Raw genomic sequence first — 23370 nt, forward strand, 5'->3', positions numbered from 1 at the left:
TTACCTCCAAATTGTTGTTGTATTTGGGGGGATGGGAACATCAGCTGCTCTGATCATGGTGCAGACATACGAAGACCTAAAATGGCTCAAATAAGCATGTTGATTTTTTTTACACCTTAGTGAAATTGGTCTGTGGAAAAATGTCTATTCCTTTACTGAGAAGGTCTTGTTAGGGGTTGTCATGTCTGCTAGTGTAACAAAGAAACTTTTGATTCTGGGTTTAAAAGTCGGAGGTCATGATTTTGATAAATTGAATTTAAAAAATAATGTTTTCTGCACTATATATTTAGTTAAAGACTGCATATCATAACCAAAGGTTGAGGTCATTTTAATCGATTTGTCAGTAATGCCCTAATTATGCCTATGATGAGGACTTTTAGACAAGCGTGTGTATAATGTGCAAATCATGGTATGCTTCTTAAAAGATAATTATCTTTCTAAATTAGAAATGAATCATGCTATGATGTAGCCATTTCTACATGAATTTGACACAGCAATAGGCCAGATCATGGATTCTGGTATTTTTTTTACTCAGTCTACATGAAGTCAACACTGTAAAAGGCCTAATAGAGAATTCTAGTGGCTAGTATGCTCTGGTTACTACAATTTTCAGATCCAGCCACTTCATATTCCCATAGGAAACCATTGTTTAAATAAAATTTAAAATGTTTGTCATATAAAAAGAGACTTAAATCAAGCTAGAAGCCTCATTGCATCAGCATGTCTGTAGGTAATGGCTGGTGTTTAGGGCTGATATTCTTTTATATCCCAACTTCAGGCAGCTTTCATGCTAACATTTGATTGACTTTGTGATTATATAGTTTTGGATCAAGCCAGAACTTATGGCTCTCTTGCATATTTTAAGTATAAATCTTTACCAGCTTGCTGTGCACATTTTGAGTTGTTGATGACATAAAGTTATAGTTGCTATGGTTTCAATATTAATTTTAGATGATGATGATTATTGGGCTTCCGGGTGCTGGAAAAACAACCTGGGGAAAAACCATGGAACGTGATCATCCAGAAAAGAGATACAACATCATCGGTACAGACACACTTATTGACAAGATGAAAGTCATGGGCTTGCCAAGGAAGAACAATTATCATGGAAGATGGGATGTTTTGATAGACAAAGCTACCAAGTGTTTGAATAAAATGTTTGAAATCGGTAAGTTGAGATGAATACCTTTTATTAGCAAGAACATGTTGATACCATGTAATCACTAAAGGACTTTTTGGTAGCACATTTATACAGGTACTCTACGTGATACATAAACTGCAACAGGTACATAAATGAACCTTAAATATGCTCCAGGCCATTGTATGGTCTTCTGATCAAGAGCACATGCTGTATATAATCCTGCTTCCCTCTTGTACATGTGTAAATCATTCCTGTTACATTTTTTTCTAATCTTAAGGATTTTTTTTGTGTTTTGCTTACGTTACCCATCACCATGATGTCAAAGGCATATGTAGCCTAGCAAAACCCAGCTTGCTTTAAAACCAACATATGCAGAGGTCACAATAACATAACCCTTATGTGTATCAGGGAGTACATGTACTAAGGCCTTTGGTGGAAAATTGCATCTGCTGGGTTGGGTACAAAATTTAATAATGATAATTTTGAAAGATAAACAAAACTCACAACATTTAAAGAAACCCAGTGACGATCATGGTTTCATCAGCCGTGGATAGCTCTGAAGTAGTCTCTGGTTACATTGGGTTCAAAGGAAATGAGGCAAATCTAACAATTACAAATGAATATGATTCATTTTGTAACTATATTATTATGATTATAGGGTGTATTTTTGAATTAAAAAAATTCTTCACTAATAAGAAATAGAAGAAATAAAAACTGGAGGAATAAGAAAATAATTTTCAGTAATAGAAAAAAATGCATACCTTCTTGACATGCATTGTTGTAAATTGTTCATTTCAGGACTCCAGTTTTAGATCCCTATACCCAGGAGAGTAGTGTTACTGAATTCTTTTCTAAATCCTTCAGAGGTGGCAACTTTACAAATCATTGTATTATACACAAGTAACATTGCACTATTAAGGTCCAGTATGTAACAGTCCATATCTATGTAGATTTGTTATTTCCCAAGGACTTTATTGAATAAGGGCAGTTTTATGCCCCCAGTCCAGTTTCTTCATATGATGTTTATTACAGTGTTCACATGGTTATTAAAAGTCATTGAAAGCCAGTTAAAAATGAATGCCTCATTTCAAAGTCTTTAAGATCATTGATTTTCACCTAGGCCATTGAAGGCCTTAAATTTGAGATAATCTTTTGCTTGATAATAGAACATGATGGAAAAATTAGCTTTTGAGTCCTTTATTTAACATTGTGTGAGGATTGGAAGTACAGTTTGATTTTTTCTGTCATTTGCTAGCCATTCTGTGCTTATCAGAATCTTTGGGAAGCTATCAGACATTGTGTATAATATGCCTTTTTCATGATGCAATTAATGCATGAACACTACCACTTTACCACGTGTTGCTAAGCAAGGATTGTCATTAGCAACAATCTTTTTAACGAGCAATCATCACAGCCATTCTGAATCACTGCTGGCACCTGTCCCAGATATTAAAATATGCATGCAAGGTAAATTAAAATTTAGAGAGGAGAAAGAAATGAATGTAAGATTTCTTTTGAATATTTTTAGTACAATACTGGTAGAGATTGAATAAGATGTGTCAAAACTGCAGTTGTATATCTTTGCACATATTGGACAGTGCTAAGTAGTCAGTAAAACATGTGAATTTTTAGTTTTTAAATTTCTTCATGGGGCAAGACTGATCATATCCAATTTGGGGTTTGAAGTTGCTCATTTCGGCATTTATTTTGCAATTACTGACACCAGCCCATGTTCAAATGTCATTTTTTGGGTATGACGTAGAAATCTAAAAACATAACGAATGCTGAAGAGTTTATTTTATATTTTAAGTAATACATTGATGTAATGGGTGATGAAATTTATCAATATGCAGTCAGACTTTTCAATAGTTGTAACTCGAGGGAAAAAGGGAAAACTGGCAGAAGCACACAGGTGACCACTGTACACAGGCTTACCTCTTAAAATTGAATTGTGAACAAATATCATTCACGTATATCATTACTATTATTATTATTACCTAATCAAAATTGTTGATGTGCACTGGACAACATCCTCATAATTGCAGGTCTATGTTCTCTCCTAAGTTTATATTCCACACACGATTACTGTGTCCTGCTCACATTAATCCATCCTTGAAAATGAAATCATCACCGACTTCACACTGTAAAAACAATTTCTGGATTAGTGAGTTGTTCAGCTTACCAAGATCAGAAGACAGGCAGTTTATGTGAGGCACCTAAGAGAAAAAGAACCAATATAATTCATTGCGAACCATGAAGCAAAATTTCACCTACCTTCACAGACATGTTTTGAATATTAAATAACCTCTAACCCTAATGAAAAAGCTGCAGGTAGTAACACTTCTCAGAGGTGAATATTTTTTCTGCAGAAATAGAGCTTTAATTCACAAGCAGATGAAGCTTTCTTACTATGTTTCACAATGGCACAAAAGGTGACTTCCATTCTGCTATAACATTAATACTTTTTCCACCATCCAGCAAAAGAATTACTTTGATCATCTCCTTTAAGGAGAAAAGTGCCTTGCTTTCGAAGCCGACATGTTGACACATGTGAGTTTGACTGACAGTGTGATTGCAGCATGTTAAGTAGATTCAAGATATGAAATGCTTAAACATTGAATAACATGATATTCCTTATCTAAACAATGCCTTGCACATCAAACTAAAAAATGTGTTTAATTTGCATACTTGGAGCAGTCACTGCTGTTATGCTTTATTGACTGCTACAAGCATGGTGCCACCAATGTTTGGTTAGGCAACACCTGGCTGCTGACAGTGCAAGGCAGGTGACCATTAAATACAAGGCAGTTGTGACCATGTAACTGCTGAACACAGGTGACTGTTAGAACAAGTTTGATGGGGGGTGTGTGCAAAAAATGGCATTGTTCAGTATAATTTTAAAGATGGCATTCAAAGAAAATCTAATGTAATATAATCTGTGTAACGTGACCATAAACTGGTCCCAAAAATTAAGGACTGGTTGAGCAGTGTGTCAGATTCAGTGTTTTATAAATTGTATGGAGGTTACAGATTGAAAAGGAATATGTCATATTCTGTGGACTAGATCAGACTTGCGAGTTTCTTGATCGTTTCCCAGTTATCACTTTTTCATTAATATGTTGAATTACTTTATATCTGTTTTAAAATTATCCAAAAACTGTTAATATGTTTTAAGAGAATCTGCAAAACATTCAAAACTTCTAAGAATGCTATTTCGATTGTTTAATAGCCAGCAGAAGGAAGAGAAATTACATTCTGGATCAGACAAATGTGTATCCCTCTGCCAGGAGAAGGAAAATGAAGAACTTCAAGGGATTCATACGCAAAGCAGCAATCATCCAGCCAGATGATACTGAATTGTTGAGACGGTCAGACAAGAGAACTTATGAGGATGGTAAGAAATCCAAAATGAATGTTTCAGCTTTATCCTCCAAAAACTGGTATTTCTGCACTCAGTTGCATTATAAAGTCTTTTCAGAGATTTTTGTAAGAATGATTGGAAATAGGGCCTGCATGAATTGTTGTGAAAAAATAATCTACTTCAAAAAAAATTATCAGGATTTAAATTTGGAATTCAGCATTAATTTGAAGCACTTACAGGAACTTCGTAGTAGGATAGGGGACCATTATCTGTCTCAAGGACCTCAACTCTTTTAGCTCCAACCCTACCTATACTTGTGGTCCAATTTTTTGTTTTCCATTTAATGGCCGATCTCGCCTATAGTCCTGGTTTATTTACTTCATTCAGTGGCTGATCCTGGCTTCAGCCATGTTGAATGGGTCTGGAATAAAAACATCTTGGTCATAAAAGGTCTTTTTTTTTTAAAGATTTGGATGATTCAGTACTAATCAAAAAATGATTTTTCTTTTCTTTGTTTAAATATGATAATATTCATTAATTGTTTCTCTTCAAGAACCACTTTACTTAATTCATGAAAAGTTGTTGACATTGGCAGATTTTACAGTGATATTTGATAATTGGAGAGAAAACGAAGAGTTTCTTAGATTTGATCTTGAAAATATTGAGAAAGCAAAGGAATGAAGTGTTTGGCAGATTTAGATTTAGACTGGCATAGAAGTTTCCATGACTGAATCATTGGAAGATGAGGATAATGACAGCAACAGTGTTAAAGTTCTCTTGGATGTAGCAAACTGGAATGATCATCTTCAGTGCATACAATTATATGATTTTAGTGGAAAAATATAATTCTTTTTTCTTCTTTTATTTGTAGTTTACATGGAAATTTAACTGGGGCATTGCAATCCAAACCAAACCAATACATATGCCAAAAAAATGCATCTTGGTATCACCAGACAAAACATAAACAATGCCAGAAGAGATCAAAGTCTTTATTGGGGTTCACTTTGTCATGGGAGTCTCTCTGTCACCAGCCATAGATATGTATTAGGACATTGACAAACTTTTCCATTATTCCTGCATCATAATGAAATTTATTTGTATTAGTTTGAAAATCTAGAGAAAATATTTTTGTGAGGTAGACACCAGCAATAATCCAACTCAAGAAATACATGGTGAAAAGAAATTAGCCCATATTCAGCCAGTGTTGGAACAAACTTGCAGCACATGCACAAGAGACCATAATCCACCTTGCAAGGGCCATGTGTTTGAGACCTCTGTTTTAAAACCTACCAAGAGAGGCATCCAAGTATGGGTAAAGGCTAATCCTCAATAGCTATGTTAAGGACTTGAAGGTTCATAGTGAAAGGACTGGTAACAACCCAGAACTGACCTATTGCCACTTGTCAGTCACACTGATCACTCGGCAAGCGTAAATCAGACACACCTCCAGGCACTGCTTACATCTACAATTTTCCTCCGACCAACTTCTTGTGGAAATTATGAGTTTATGTTAAATATTTTAAAAAATTTGCAATGATTTGTTGATTTCTTGATCAATATAGGTGAAAAGAAGTCAGTAGGAGCCTTGTAATTCTGACAGTCGATATCCGGGTGGTCTAAATTGATGAATTAGGTTTTTTCCTTTCACAAAACATAGACGAAACTTTGGATAAAGACTGCTGGTTACATATACAATCAGCTGAATATAGATACAATTGGTGGCAATTACAATGTGTTTGTTTGCATGAAAGTATCTAGAAAAGCATGTCTCTTCTAAGGCTTGAAAGAAAAGAAAAAAGATTGAAATTAAAAGATATTTGTAAACAAAAACACTAGTAGAACCCCCCTAACTTTGGGTTTTGACTAACGTTATTTTTTCTTGAATATTAAGCAATGTACCACAGACTATTATTTTAAAGTTTGAAAATGTTTACTTTAATGTTGGCTTGTCCCAAAAATAATGATTTATCATCTCAATCTTTCAGACACTTGAGTGACTCTTTACTTTCTCATTGGGCTGAAGGAGGATGGGTTTAAACAAATGTAATTAATAATAAAGAAATACAAAAACAATGGTTTCAGATAATTATCTTCCACTATATTAAGCGTGCATTTACATATTTACACCAACAGACATATTGATTAAAATTCCATGTGACAAACATAGTAGAACTTAAAAAGTTACTATGTACAACAGTATACATCCAAACAGTAATTATTTATGATTTTGTTTGTAATTTTTAATTCATTTGCTTTGAAGGCTGCATAAGCATAAGCCTGATAAAATTAATAAGAATAAGATTATATACTTAATATATTAACATCTTTTGGAGTAAATTTCTTTTTACATCAAGAAGTTCTCAAGCAGTTTTAAACTTGATTTTTATTATTACTGAAATAAAATACTTAGTTTATTACTATACAAATATAAATACTGTCATCTGCAGTATCATGTGTGCAACTTTGTAATTTTACATTTTTAAGAATAATACAATCGCTTTTAATAAACATATCACTTAAACTGAAACAAATTTTTTTCCAAATACTGCATGTTTGCCTGTAGTTAACAAATCATCATGTCACATGATTTGGTAGAGTGATCTATCATCTTGCATATGGTCAATTGAACATTCGTCGTTGAATGGTAGTTTTGAATTTGATGGAAATTTTGTTTGATCTTGGAGACCATGTCCATACTGACATTTTTTAAAATTTTGAGACCTAATCCTTCAGCTTCTGCAGAAAGGGATATATATAACTGAAACAGTTTGTTAAAGATGAAAGGGTCTTCCAACTGAATTATATGAAGTAAAGCTGAAGCGGCGGGGCCAGAGCATACTTAAACAAAAAAGATGAGTTACAGCTTGGCTTGACAATAACAATATCACTATTGTCTACTAATCGCACCGGCCATGCGGCATCTTTTGGCAAGAAACAAAAGTTGGTTCTATTAAGGAAGTTCGATGTTCACTTTCAATCTAACTGTACATGTACACAAATTGAGTGGACTATGCAAATCAAATGAGAGCAACATACAACAGTGGTAGAATGTCTTTGTAATAGTCGAAGTATCGATTTTGTAATTTTTTTTTACATTTCAACGGTAAATTTATTTTTGGTAATGAAAGAATAATTAAATCTTGAAGAAGAAAAAACTTAAACGAAAGAGTTAGAACACAGTTGGAGTTCAGAATAAATCAGTTACTTGGAGGATTTTTGTAGATAAATTTATATGGAACAAATGGTGAAAATTTCAAGATTTTTTTTTTAGATATAAGCATGAAAATTGAAAATAAACACATGTGCTGATGTTACAAAATTTTCTCATTAGCTAAAACCTGTCTGGGCACAAGCAGCTAGATAAAGCATAGTGTTGCTGGGGTATAACAGCATTGATACTGACAACAGTGTTCGGGCAGAATGAGTTGACGAAGCATAATTATTGGAACTAACAACAATGATATAATTGTTCTTAAGCTAAGTGTGTTAACTTGAAGTTATCTCTTGCCAGATTTGAGCTTTGTCTAAGTGGTAATTATTATCAGAACTCCTAAGCTGCATATGTTAGTAGTACTTGAGCACACTTTGCTGTGCATTTTTAGTTTGTGGTCTTACAAGCTCACGTTATTTAATATTCTGGAATCACACAAAGAGGAAAACAGTTGGTAACCCACCTGTCAATCACATGTAATTGGATGCGGCTGTGCTGAATCAACTGGATTGATGTTAATAAACTGTAATTGAATCTTGACTTACCAGATGTTCTCACTGGATTTGAACATTTACCTTGTTTTGGCAGAATTTTTATTCCTTGTGATGAATCTGATGGATATGTATTATTCCCCACAGGGCTTTCCATAAATTTGGAGGTAGCCAATACTAAGTAATGGTGGTTTGCGATGCTCCATCAAAGTGGGTACAAGGGTCAGAAAAAAGTAAGCAGTAATTTCTGCATATTTAGGCAGCAGATAACTTGGTTAGTAGAAATTGTAGAATGTACTGCTTCTACCCATATGGCTTATTGTCCAGTTAAGTTTTGTGTTGGGGTCTTTTCTTTCTTACAGTGATTGAGTATATTTTTGTAGTTTGTTTATTGCAAACAAGCACACCACAATGGGTAACTATATTTATGGTTATCTAAATATTACTTTGGCATTATTTATGATATACTAGATTATTATAACATGGTCATTAGATTACGGATTAACTTTGTAAAACATCAGTATGGTTGGTCATTTAAATTGTTACATAATGGTTTATATACTTGTATTATTGCACTATTCAGGTAAATATGTTCCTGAGGATGCAGTGCTAGAAATGAAGGCTAATTTCAAACTACCTCCAGAAAATGATGAGAATTTTGATGTAATTGAATTTGTGGAGCTTCCCAGGGATAAGGCACAAGGGCTTGTTGAGCAGTAAGTAGTATGTTCAATCGTGTGTGTGTGTGCGTGCATGTACATGCATACATTAAATTATTAGAGCATTCTCAGTGAGGTAGACTGTTGAACCTGCACACGCACCCCACTGCTGTCACGAGTTTGCAGCAAGGGTTGTGTGAGGTCTGTAATAACAACCCACCAATTATCCCCCACACGTAGTGAGAAAGTGTCTAATGCTACTTTAGTGTGAGGGAGGAAACTGGATTACCAAGAAGTAACTAGTGTGTCTTAAGCAGCAATGTAGAATGTTTAGATGTACCACTGCTAACGTGTTCTGTACTCGAAACCACATGAGCTGGAACTTTTAGCCACATGGCCTTGATGCATCCAGCTAGAGTGACTTTTTCACTATATTTAGATAGTTGTAATCACAAGACCAAATAATCATACACTAAATTATTTTGGTACTTTGAGTTGTTGTAAAAAATCTTTTTCATATGGTGTAAGGACATGATGAGACCTAATCAGTGTATTCATTTACCATATCAAATGAGTTGTTTCCCCCAACTTGAAACAAATCACAGTTTTGTGTTTATTAATAGCCCCACCTTCATGCTTTAGAAATATTTGTAACTTTACTATATGAATAAAATTAAAACAAATTTGACTGCTCCAGTGGTCTTAGTGGTAAGAGCATATGTAATGTATAGATTGCTCTTTTTATGCCCAGATTACACTTTTTGCCACTTAACATCAGTAATAAATTGGGCATATACCTCTCTTGCAGGTTGCCATATGTGAACCTACAACAAAGCAGTTACGGTTCACATTTAATACAATTTCCCTTTGATTGGGCACCCAGGTAACCGATCGTTAGAATTGATGGGTACCCAGTAGAAATTTCCCAAAATTTTGATATCTAATTGCATCAAAAAAAAATATAAACATGTGGATGACAAAGAAGACAAACAGTAGTTAAATAGTGGGTGTGTGATACAGAATACAGATCGAGCAACTGTGTTGAACACCAGATGAAGCATGTAAAATTGAATGGGTGTGTAGTAAATAAAGAGTATTTTATATTTTGGGCATTTTCTAGTGAAATTTTTGGTAGGCAAGACTGGAAATAAGTCTTTACGCAATGTAAAGACATGAAGAATTTTAAAAGATTTTCATGTTACTGTAGAATAAGCATTTTTGACGAAAAATAATAGAGAGACTGAGTTTCATTATCATGCCTGTATCATATAAATGCCAGCATATATTTTTTCTGACAGCAAAGTCTTTGTCTTTTAAAAAAAATATTAAGACGTAAGCTTTGTCAAAAGTCATCTATCCTGAGTCTCTGATGTGTTAGAATAGTCCTCATGTACCCTCCTCATGGGGTAAGAGGCATCTAATGGAAACATGTTTGCCATGAGATGTATCATTATGTTGATTTAAGGTTTTGGACTTTATAAAAGTTTTGACGCATATTTAGGATTTTGTGTATATTTTTTTTGTCTTTGTCTTTGCTTTCTTTATGCCTTTTTGTGGAGTAGTTTTAGCAACAAATTTACAGAGCATCTCTTTTGTCATGCATATTTACTTTTCATTGAAGGGGTTTGTCTTTCTTTGGGTTTTTCCAAGGTCTTTGACTTGATCATTTTTGCTACCTACCATTTGCTTGGACATTAAACTAGCGTAATACATTGGCGGTTTACAGACATGAGAGGAAAATAGTCGGTACACTTTGAGCATACTGTGCAAGAAGGATGCATCATAAAGCTGTTTGGATGTGAGACAGTAGAACCCCCAGAACTGTTTATTCTACTGTATTTAAAAATTCGACTGTATCTTGAACATTTCCTATTCCGTTTTAAGAAAACAAAAAAAAAACAGGTGCAATGACTTTGATCATTTTTTATAATTATAAGATAAGTACATTTACAGTAAAGACACTGAAATCCAGATGGCACTTTTATATCTATGTAGGTATAACAAAGAGGGCCAGTCCAAGCGACCCCCGAGTGCCAACCGCCAAGGTGGCAATGCTGCTGGATTCAATAAAAATAATGATCGCTTTAAGCCACCATCTGACCTCAGACAGGTAAGAACTTGTGGAAGTTGAATTTGCAGGTAATGATTCTAATTGTACATGGAATGACTTCATTGTATAGCAGATTTTTTCACTCTGGTTGAGAAATTTACTGATGTCAAAAATGATGACATTTATTTTTTAGATCTTGCTGTGCTGTTATTATTCGTTGATAAATATTATGATCAGTGACATCTCGGTTAATAAAGTATAAATACAATTGTATAAATGATGGAGTTAAGTTACACCTACAGTACACAAGTACTGTATTTAGTATAAGGAAGCAGTGGAAGTAATTGTTAAGTTTCTTTCAATATGTGTGAGGGTAAAGTACACAGGAACAAGGTAGAAGTTGATGTACAAAGTATCTCTAGGATGGAGGATGAAATATGTAATTTACAAATAAAGCAATGGCATTGTATTAATTGTAGAAGGGGATTAAAATTTAATTAGCTCATTTGTTGTGTGACAGTTATTTGAATGAACTATTCAGCTTAGAACTAAAGTCATTACCATCGATTTTAATGTTTTTATTCAGTGTGATGAAGTATTTTTATATAAATGGTTCTTTGCCATATAATGAAACCATACTTGTCAGGATATTATTTTGCAGTGGCATAAATAATGTAAACCTGCATTATTTTAAATGTGACCAGTGAATTTTATTGACAGCACAAGCAAAGTGGACTGCCATTTGGTTTAAATGTAATTCCATCAAATTAGAATCATTACCGTTACTACTTAAACATGTGATGTACCAGATGTACCAGCTGTGCTCCTAGAAACTGTCCCTTTTAACATGATTCAGTCCATGTCAGGAAAGGTGACATATCAGTTTAGAAAATGAATGTTTGTCACTACTGAACATTTGACAATGTAGCCACCCAATTCTTAGAAATAAGAATGTCACCATTTTAATGAAAATAGTAATACAAATTCTAAATCTTCTGTCAAGTGAATGCTATTCTCTGTCAAGTGAATGCTATTCTATTGCAACAGTTTGTCCTTTTTACTTGTGTATTCAGCAGACTAATCTTGTTTCTTATTAAAATGTAATCTGAATCTAATCTGCATGTTGGGTGAAAAGTAGAAACAATCGTGCACTGTTATATGGAATTTAATTCTTGTCTTCAACCTTTTATTTATACTCACAGCTGGTACATATGAACTTAAGGGACTTGAATACTTGTCATTCCAGTCACACACATTTTTATCAGAAAGTTCAAGATGCAAGCAAGAAAAGTTCTTTTAAAGTATATATCCATTATCTGTTGATTTTAAGTTGTACAGATTTATCAATTTTAGTTTAACATTTATATCAGAGGAAAATTAATGAAACACTACAACAAAGAAAGAAAAGCATAACCATTTACAGGGTATACTGGTACTCTCGAAAGTTAATTATGAATTAGGGCAAAAATAGAGACAGTTTTAAATGGGGTGTGCTAAAATGTTGTGTTGTTAGGTCTTGGAGAGAAAAAAGTATGCATTTTTATCTTTTTGTGCTTTATTTGTATGTAGAAGAAACATATGAAAATATGTTTCGCGCAAGAAATTTTAAAATGCTCACATTGGAGAAATGACAATTTTTTAGAGCATGTTTTCTGCAACATACAGCAAATAGCAGTTTATTATTAGCTTATTTAGGGATGATCACTTGTGACATGTAGAACTATTGAATTTTGTGATTTTTTTTTTTACATAGGTAAATGTCAGAGTAACTCAAATTTAACACATTGGTTTTCATTTCCTTGCACTACCCTAAGTTAAACATTTCTATGTCCCAACACAGTTTTATTACATGGAAATACTGTCACCGTTTGCCCATAAATAAATGGCTGATTGAATATCTAAGAAATTCATAAAAAATTGAACATGTTCCTTATAAAATGCACAAAGAAACGTGTGTTGGTGAGTGATTTTTTTTCTTCAGTAAAACAAAATGACTTTGCATTAGTTTTCTGCTACCAATATATTGTATTTATTGTCAGTGTTCTTGACCAATATATGGCAGGTCATAATACACTAATAATTTTCCAAGGTCGTGTATACTTTCAGTTGATTTTATCATTATCTTTCACAGGATTGTTATTGCAATCGTTATATGTGTTTTTGAATTGTTCTGTTTCATTATTTAATAAGTTACAAAAGTCGCAACCGCACCATCTTATGTCCAAATCTCTAAATAGTTCATATGATACACTTTGGTAACAAGTGGTCATATTGATGATATCATAATGTGATGTATTACAGATTCAGTTTATCAAGTTTGAATCCATATATTAACTAATTTCATCTGCTATCACAGACAAAATAACCGGTTTTTGTGATAAAGTCAGTTATATACAAAAAAAATTCTCTATAACTAATATAGCCTAACACTAATATAATCAGGTTTTCATCGAATTGTTAAAAAACTGTATAAACCATCATCTGAAACTTTCAAGATCACATGAATGCAGCTTAAATCAGTTACTTATGGGCTGATGTCAGTAAACTTTGTGTACCTGTACTTGTATGTGGTGTTGAATAGTACACATGCACTATAAACATTTATATACATAAAACATGCATTAATGAAAGACAAATTATTTAATACTTGAATAATTAGAAGATATTATTTTACTCTGACTTTTGTATATTTATCAGATTATGCATTGTAAAAAATATAAAAAGAACAAAAAAGGCTAAGATCTTGATAAAATGAATATTTTGTCGAGTATTTTCCTTTTCAACAGTATTTGTATGTATTACTGTTACTGGTCCTGTTAGTGGTAAAAGTCTTTGTACATAAGATGCAAAGCTAACATAAATTTATTCATAGTATAATTGTAGAATATACGGTAATACATTTACAGTGAAAGGATTTGTAATTCTTGTGACCTAAATAGAACAGAGATTAAGATTTTGACTCACTGCATATTCAGAAGCAAATTTAAAAACAGTCCAATAGTTATCAGATATATCTTCTTTTTCATGCTTAATATCTAGGAGATTACAGATATTCAGAAAATGAAAGCTTTAAAAGTTCAGACACCTTTATATAGTGAGAACAATTATTGCGTCTAGTACATATCCTTTTTACTAACATGATTGTTAAAGAAGGATATTTTCAGTCATTAAATTTATGAAAAACATGATGGTATTGGCCTGGTCTTAATAGATACTTAAAATAAAATGCTTTACCTTGCAAATCAAATTATGTCACTTGTGTGTCTTGCATAGTGTCTCTCTGTTTAAACTCCCATCTGTCTAACAGGTATACAATTTACATGCAAGTTTCTAGAGTTTACCTTTCACCTTTGCCTCTTTGTGTCCTCACATAGTTTTGTGTCTAACATTATGAAAGTAATCGAACTACTCTAAGAGTAATTCAGTTCAAAGTATTAACCTCAAGCTACGTAGATTTTGAATTCCTTCATTATAGACCCTGTACTCTACATGTATTTATACTAGCATTATATTTAGCTTGGATTGTTTTAACCCTCTTAAGCCAGTGGCGTGCTGTCTACTCTTAGTTTCTTTGAACAATTTGAATTTATGCTAATAGTCGACCTTGAAAACAAGTGAAATGTGGCTATGTAAAGGGACATAGATCAGGCTTTAATTCTGAGAGGAAATTAATACGATGGCAGTTGCCTCCCTTGACATTCTTTGCTACTGTATGTAGAATCATTTCAGTAATGCTCATAAAAGGTAATGATTAAATAATTATCAAAATGTGTGAATTTTCACTCGATTCTCAACTGAGAGATAAAAATAAGAAAATATTTCAGATTAAAAAATTCAGACAATGTTTTTAAAGGAATAATGGTATTTACTTATGAAAATAAGAAGGGACTTGACCATATACATTTCACAAAATTATTTTGAAATTTTTGATCCAGTTTAATGTATCTTGTTTCCCTGACCCACCAAACCTACAGTATTCTTAAGACTTTAATTATATTTTCACTCACACATATCAGAATTGGGTTCTAACCCCTTCTGTGCATCATCATACTGTTTTTCAGGGAACATCTGTTTATTGTTGTTACAAGTGTTTAAATAGTCACTTCTAGGTAGATACAAATAAACTCAGATTCAACACATTACTGTGTTTGCAAAATCTTTCAGTTTATGCAGTTTTCTGTATAGTTTCAATATACATAAGAATTTTCATACAAATCAAAGAAGATTTTCTAAAAGGATTTTATTTACTATAGTCTTGATGTAGCCATTGTAACTGTTTGAACTCAGTTACTGTGATCTTCCACTTTAAAAGTGAAATAATTTACCATCAAAGAATAAAATCTAGCATATTGAGTAACCTTATTGAGGCTTTGTACAGTATGGTAACAATTGTCCATGAATTTTCACAATTTTTAAAACTTTGTCAAGTTTGCTTTCATTCTTCCTTCATTAGACACTGTTCAAAATTTATTTTGGTCACTGTGACCTGCTTTAGTTATGTATACATTGAAGTAAGTCATTTGCAGGTGTTGTATTTTCATCACTTTGTTACCTATACTTGTTAGTGATCATTTTAAATTATTTTTTGTTATAATTAGCAGCAGCATCCTAATGATTCAGAACTAAGAGATGTCCTATAATGTGTTAGCAGCACAGGTCATTTCCTTATGTAGATTGGTAATATAAAGAAGTATTGATTGTAGGTTACAAGTGCAAAATAGTATTTCAATACAAAAATAAAATAGAAGTTACATATTACATGGCTTAGTTCATGAAATATTCATTTTCAATGTGTCAGTGATTGTTTTAATTTAACGGTGAAATAGATGCAGTCTAGTTCTTTGAATGTTTCAAATGTAATAAAGAGAGAAAATATGTAATGTAGTTTTTGCACTTTATGGGATAAGCATCATTGATTACTTCAATTTATTGCAAGAGCTGTAATGGACTTAACACTAAATGTTGATGTACCAATTACTGCACTCAGTTTTCTCATTGTGCTCATGTGTTGTATTGTGCTGAAGAATCGTTTTGGATAGAGAGTGTTTATAAGTGATGGATGTATACATGTCAGTATATATTAACTGAAGTCATTGTATAACAGCTTACGGAGGAGCTGGTGCTCTACATGTATTAATCCAGACCTGGCTGTGGTAGTGGCCTTATTTTGGGATCTGTGCTTGTTGTACATAGGCTAGCTTGATTATACAGCCAGTCATGGTGTTTTTTTTTTTTTACCTTGCATGAATTGGAACTTTAGTGCAGATCAGAAATCTGCCAGTTTTTAATTTTATGTTGTGATTTATCTCATTCGTTCTCTTTTGAAACAGCAATGGATTTCTATTTCCTTAGGATGTTCTCTCTACATGATACTTAAAGTTTTTAATGATTCACCACTGTCCCCTTTGGAAGAGAAAGATAGGAAGAAAAAAACTTTTCAGTTAAAGGGAATGTTGCAGAACAAATGGCAGTTTTTTATAGGCTTGTTTATTACAGGGGGCAGAAAGAGGACAGTGATGTCCATGACTTTGAATACATGGCAGTTATTGCTTTGCTATTTTGTTTTATTTGGCAAATATTTAATATCATTTTTTCACTTGCATGTGAATCACATTTACATATTTATGTATAAATTCAAGGTTGATTGTTGCTTGTAGTTTAGTTCCTCACCCCAGTTCTATGTTCTGCATATTGAACAGGTTGAAAGCACAATTGTTAGTGCATATTTCATGTACATGTATTCACTAGTCTTTACTCCCACTATTGTGTTCTTTTTGTTAGATAGCTAAGCATATTGAGTTCATTCTAAATATTGCACTCTTCGGATGTGTTCAGTTTTTTACTTGTCCACTGTTGCTTTTTGTCTTAACCTTACCTTCCTAAATTATACTTTAGTAGCAGTAATCCTTAAAGAGCGGAGCTGCTGATTTTGTCCCCGGAACTTTAAATGAGATGTGTCAGTGCACTAAGATAAATTTATCGACAAAACAGGTCCACTAAATGTACTGTTTTAATGTTGTTTTGTAATGGTTTTTTCTTATTCAATTCTGCATGCACACTTTATATTTCACAGTTCACAGGTTATAAAAATTATATGCTTGTAGTACTAAACTATTTTTTATCACAAAAATGGTGACTTTAATTTACATAAAAATAGACGAGAAGTGAATATTGTTGCTTGAAGATGCAGATAGTTTGTTCTATGTATAGTGCCGTTTGCATTTATTCAGTTTCATGCCTAAAAGTAGATGAATTTTGCAGCACATGCCCAAGTCAACTAGGAAATCAACAGAAATAGATAAAGAATGAAGTTTAATACTGATAGATTTTCCATATTTAGCGATCATTATTGAGCATGCCTTGGCACATGCTTGAGTGAGTTCACTTTGGTGCCCCTCTTCCAGCTATATGTATGCCCATCCACACCCTAGGTTAACCTCAGTTTTGAAATTTATTATTTGGAAATAATAGTTAGTTTCTCAAGTACAGATTGTCACAGAGTTGTTTGAGTATGTGGATACATCTTCACATGTACAACATTTTACCATGCAAGTGCTTGGATGGGTTCAGCATGCATGTCATAGCCATCTTCTTGTCTAAGTTGCTCATACACATGATAAGACTTAGGCTGAATGTAATTTTTAAAAAACTCTCCAGGTATTCTTGTTCAGGTCCAGAGTGGTCGTCATAACAGTTTTCATAATCAATAAAACTTGTACCTATCCTTGCAGTACAAACCCAGTTTTAAAGAATGCTGCACATTTTTTACTTTTCCATTTCATGTTTATATGTAGTGTTACTTTTATAACAAGCAAATTTATGTCCATTTGGATGTGGTGAAAATGATATTTTATAAAATTGTACTAACACCCTATGAGAAATTGTGTATCCTTTTTTTTTTTCATGCTTGAGTTTATACATCAGCATGAAACAGGGTTGTACATATGATCTTATGTGTTTAGTCATTCTATAGCTACTTTAGGAGAATCAGTCAGACATTAATATTCCATTTGCATAAATTACAGAAGTTTCTTAGCACCTTTTCAGTGGTAGGCACAAATTTAAACATGCATGTTTTTTTTTGTCAAAGAGAGTTTGCACATGATCTAATATCTTCATTCTTTCATCATTGCTAACGAATTGAGAGTTGCTTCTTTTGTATGAACCAATGAGATCTTTGACCTTATTCCAACCTTTCAAGCAGAGTTTTAAGCCCCAACATATCTTACCGGGGCATATAATTTTGCCCACATCCACATGTCAGATACCATCTTGAACAAATTTCATTTCTGCTTAATGTCTTGCTGAACATGTAGTCACGTGTGATTTTAACCATTTTCTGGAAGAAAGTTAAAGTTGTGGCTCCTGTTTTCATAAGCACTTTGTCTAGCAGTAGTGACACATATGACACAGACAAATTTCTGGGTTTTTTAAAATATATTTTTAGTCTATCATACAGTATTATTCTAAAACTGAGACTAATTTTTTCATGTTCTCTAATCCCAAGATTTACACTGATCTTTGTAAATGCACATTGTTTAATTTATATATTTGAAGGTCATTTTCTTCCTATTGCAAGCCTGTTGGTTTTAGCTTCGAATGCTTGTTGAACTTTGACTAATACAAGGCTCTTTAAGCAGGAACCATAGATGCAGGGTGGTTTTTGAAACTGTTGAAATGAATGGGAAACATTTACCAGATTTGTTTGTTTATAGATACTTAAGTAATACAACAGTTCATGGCTTGACTAACTGGAAGAAACATTGTTTCAAAATGGATACAAGATTACATGAGAAATACGTGATCACAGAGAAATGCAAGACTTAAGAAATAATGTCACTTTAATACTTAAACATTATTTAGAAACAGACGGAGATAAAGATCAAGCGAAACAAATCATGGATCTCATAGATTTGTAGTTTAGTATTATCAGGTGTTCCATATATGTGTTTTTCAAAAAGAGAAATGTAAAGTTTCTGTTGAATATTTTAATGTATTACAGGTATGGATACTGTAGTATCATTTTTCGTGGGGGACCAATTTTTGTGGTTTTCGTTGTTGCCCCAAACCACAAATTTAAATCCCCAACGAAAAATGAGCCACGTAGGATGATACCCTCCCTTTTCTTGCAGTGTTTCATTCCTAGAGATCAACACAGCTACTAGCATTTGATAAATCAAGGTCAATACTGTAATCTAGTAATTAAGTATTATCTTTTACATATGTTTGTTTTACTTTTTATTTTAATGTTCTGAAACAAGAATTATAAATAATCTTATATTGTTTCAATGCACACATTCAATTAGGTATCCGATAGCTGTAATTTTACACTCACTGCCTGAAATCAATGTGATGTAAGTATGACTTGAGAGAAAATAGAAAAAAGCACAAGGTATTCAAACAATGGTAATTCTGAAAATGAAAGAAAAATTAATACAAAATAACATTATATGAAAATTAAATTTAATACTTACTCAAATCGATCCTTCATTCAAGTACAACTGTTGTTGAAACTTTTAAATCCTTCTGAACGCACATTTCATTTTATCCATGCATTTTTAATCCAAAAGAACAACAATCCTGTAAAATACTATAACTGTTTCTTGAAACACTATTTTTGATAAAACACTGTATATACACTAATTACAGCAGAGTATTAAAGCTCATACTTAACAGATTTTTGGACAAAGCCACTGTATCAACAAATTGTCAATCAAGTCTCATGGTACTCACAGATGCTTCTCAGGTAAATAATCCCCAAATTGCTGAATTAAACAAGTCCAGCTGTCTCAAAACCACTGATAATTAGGTCTGATCTTTCACTCAGTGTCATGTGAGTTGCAATTATCCATGCAACGTGAATTAGCTTGATTAATGAAGTTGCAAGGTTTACTACTACTGTGCGCTCATCATCACCAGTAACATCTTTTTCTGTAATGGCGTCATGATCTGTTAGCATACCACTTGTGGAAGTGTGACTTTAATTCTTCTTTAATAACCATTTGGCCTAGTGTTGTTGGCTGCATCGGCTTCCTTTGATGTTGAGCACTCAAACGAAAACATGGCAAAAGTGTTTAATCTTGACAGGTGTTTTATTTGTGCTCATAGAAATGGAAGTGTTATTTGGCTGCATTGGCTTCGACTGATGTTATTCACTTGGTCAAAAACACGGTACAAGTTTTGAACTTGCCAGGTCTTTGATTTGTGCTCATACAGGCGGTAGTGTTGTTTTAAACATTAAAGTGACCACCATTTGTGTTGGCATAGTTTTATTCTTTTGTATTCTTTATTTTGGATATTTGTAGAAGTTAACCCATGAAATGAAATACCTACTAATAGGCAAACTTGGGCAGGCAAAACCACGAATTTAAGTACCCATGAAAATGCCTTTTTAAAAAAAATACAAAACCAAGCAAATTGAGACCAGTGAAAATAAATGGTACTACAGTAACTAATGCAAGGGAATGATGATGCCAACAAAGGTTTTAACATGTTTCCTTAAAGGATTGTTATTAAGAATTCATCTGTGGAATTCAAATCTGAAGTGATTATTACTCAAAATAAGCACTATAACTTGAGAATGTTTTGTGAATCGGCAAATTAAATTAATACAAATTAAAGAATTTTCATGTGCACAGACACAATTTGCAGTAATGCCCATCTCTAGTTGTCATTAGTTTTATTTTCAGTAGATGTGGAGTAAAAGAAGGAAATTGTGTTTTGTTTTCCATATGCTTGTGGCAGTCTGTAGAAGTTGGATCTACTGCATTTCTTAAATTTTTTAGTTGAAATGGAGAATAATCTATATGCATAAACTTTTTGAAAAATATAATGGTCCTTGTGACCCTCTAAATTGCACGAGAAATAAAACAATATTACATCTGAGAATATTAAAAAGATTTTCTTGTAATTTAAATATTAAATGGGCTTGAAGATTTCAACAGAATATACTGCAAAATATTTGAATCTTTTTCAGTATTTTGTTTCATCATTTATTGTGTAACAGGTAGTCTCCAGCCATTGAAATTATGAAATGGACATTTGTTTATTTGAAACTTTAAATCACTATCATTGTTTAGCAGTAGTGGTCCAACCTATAAGTTACTCAGACCTCAGTGTAAAATCTTGGGCAGCATTCAGAACTACTCAGAGATAAATGTATTGCTTGATGTAAAGATGGCACTTTTTGCAATTTATTTTCATACCAGCATGTCATTTTAGTAAAAGTGAAAGCAGGTGGACATAGGCATGTTTTCATATTAGTGTATTTTAGAACACTTTTCAGCAGCAAATTTTTCCTGTTGAATTCTATGATTTTCAGAGAAGTATTTTGCACTTGTGCAACGCCTATTTTCCTTGGACATTTATTTATTTGCAAGATCATTATCAAAATTTTGAGTACATTCAGTGTCTACAAACTTTAATAATGTATACCCTATTCTGACATCACTTTTCTTCTCTAAGTTCTTTAATCAAGAAATCCATCCAAAGTGCTAGAAATGCCAGCTATATTAAATCATAAATCCATGTCATAGGACTTAGCCAGTCACTTACCTTACTCTTCAGTTAATGTTGAAAAGGTCGTAATATTTTTCCCTTGCCCTGTTCAAAATAGTTTTCTTTTCAGGAGCAGAAATCACACTTATTATATTTAATATCTTCAAGTAACTTTTATGACATGAATTGCAAACTGAAAAATTTGCATGACTTCAGATGGAATTATGGTCATATTCTTAATATTGATCACTGGTGGTGGGTTTTAGGGTACAGCCTTATGATTATATCTTTATATATCTTTATTTCCCGATGCAAATTCTCTCCCTCCATCATACATACTACTATTTACTGTGGATGCTTTAATGCATTCAAAAATGCAGAAATTTTGTTATCAGCTTCCCTTGCATGACCCTGACCATATTTTCCTTAACCAGCCACACTCTTCATGTTTGTTTTGAGTGCATCTACTCTTTTTGATGGTTCTTACACTATTGATTGTAGCATTATAGCCCTAGCATGGTTCTTACACTATTGATTGTAGCATTATAGCCCTAATGATGGTTCCTACGCTATTGATTGTAACATTATAGCCCTAATGATGGTTCCTACGCTATTGATTGTAACATTATAGCCCTAATGATGGTTCCTACGCTATTGATTGTAACATTATAGCCCTAGCATCCATGGCTTTTAGCGTGTCAAATTATTTTCAAGTGACTACATGCATTTCAGAGAAATGTAAATTTTGTAACCTGATTGCAGCTACAGCCTTGTAAATTCAGAGAATAGTTGGCTGCATTTGTCTCTTATTCTTTTGTTGTTTACCACTTGTTTGGCGTCTGAACTTTATGTACAGGTTGATGGACAAATAAAGGATCGGGATATTTGTTGTGATGTGCAGATTAAAAATTTGTGTTGTAATCGATGTTTGGTTTGCTGCAGAGTGTTTACAGGACATTTCTAAGATTCAAAGACCAGCTTTATGTTGCAAAAGCTTGTGACATTATCACATGCATACATGCCAACCATTATGCTTTTTTTCCACTAAATTATGCCTTATGCGTAAGTGTATTCGGATTATGCGTTTTTGGTATATCCGCCTCCAAAAAAATCAATAATTTGTTTTCTAACTTTTATTAACATCCCATTAATCTTTCAGTCCGTATTCTTGAAAAGTCTGCTTCTACATAACTAGGACATAAGTGTACTCTTGTCCATAGACTTGCATGCACTTTCCTAACATTATGTTCTATTTATAGCAGCTACCATATTTCCAAGAAACATGCTGGTTTCTACTTTCACTTTCGACCTCGGTTTCTATTTATAGAAGCTCTATGGCTTACTTACGATAGAACATACTGGTTTTCAGATTTTTAATATTTGCTCACAGATGTTTTGTTCTAATTTATATTTGGTACAGAACCAGTCTGTAGGTATTTGGTGCTAAAAGTCAGATTTATTCTAGTTGATGTCTGTGCTAGAGCAAAACTGTTTTTCAAATAATCTTACAGATGGATTAGAAAAAGATGAAAAACCAATTCAAAGATGAATACACGAATTACACAATACAGCATTCCATTCTAGGGCAGCTTCATGCCCATTGCAGGCTGGGTGTAAAGGATTTTAATAATCCTCATGGTGGTAAAACAGAAACCTTGAATTAGCTTGTTTTACTAACTCTAGTACTAAGGCAACTTCTTTTTTACAGCAGAAATAATTTGTGGAGACAAATTTTATAAATGCAGAGGCTTATTTACCGAGTTCCAAATAGAACAATGACTACCCTTAGCAGTAGAAGATTATGTTGGTCTGTTGTACTAACAGCTGTTTCCCGATTCCAAACTTGCAGAAAATATGCATGTGCAAGAACAAAATTATCTAATATTATTATGGGCAATGAAAAGAGCAAAGTTAGAGCGCTTCTTTCATTACCAGAATAACAGTCGATTCCTCTGGAGAA

General features: G+C 33.0%; 1 protein-coding gene across 1 annotated transcript in view; it reads left to right on the plus strand.

Moving 5' to 3' along the window:
* Positions 1 to 23370, plus strand: part of LOC149802316 (uncharacterized) — a 59861-nt gene that overhangs the window by 22607 nt on the left and 13884 nt on the right. Inside the window, exons 8-11 of the mRNA XM_089951532.1 lie at positions 952 to 1168; positions 4371 to 4535; positions 8788 to 8920; positions 10859 to 10973. Coding sequence (XP_089807658.1) covers positions 952 to 1168; positions 4371 to 4535; positions 8788 to 8920; positions 10859 to 10973 — 630 coding nt within the window. The remainder of the gene's footprint in view (positions 1 to 951; positions 1169 to 4370; positions 4536 to 8787; positions 8921 to 10858; positions 10974 to 23370) is intronic.

Source organism: Sinohyriopsis cumingii, chromosome 3 (genome assembly GCF_028554795.1).
Source record: "Sinohyriopsis cumingii isolate HCF-2022 chromosome 3, ASM2855479v2, whole genome shotgun sequence".
In the NCBI taxonomy this organism is placed as follows: Eukaryota; Metazoa; Mollusca; class Bivalvia; order Unionida; family Unionidae; genus Sinohyriopsis; species Sinohyriopsis cumingii.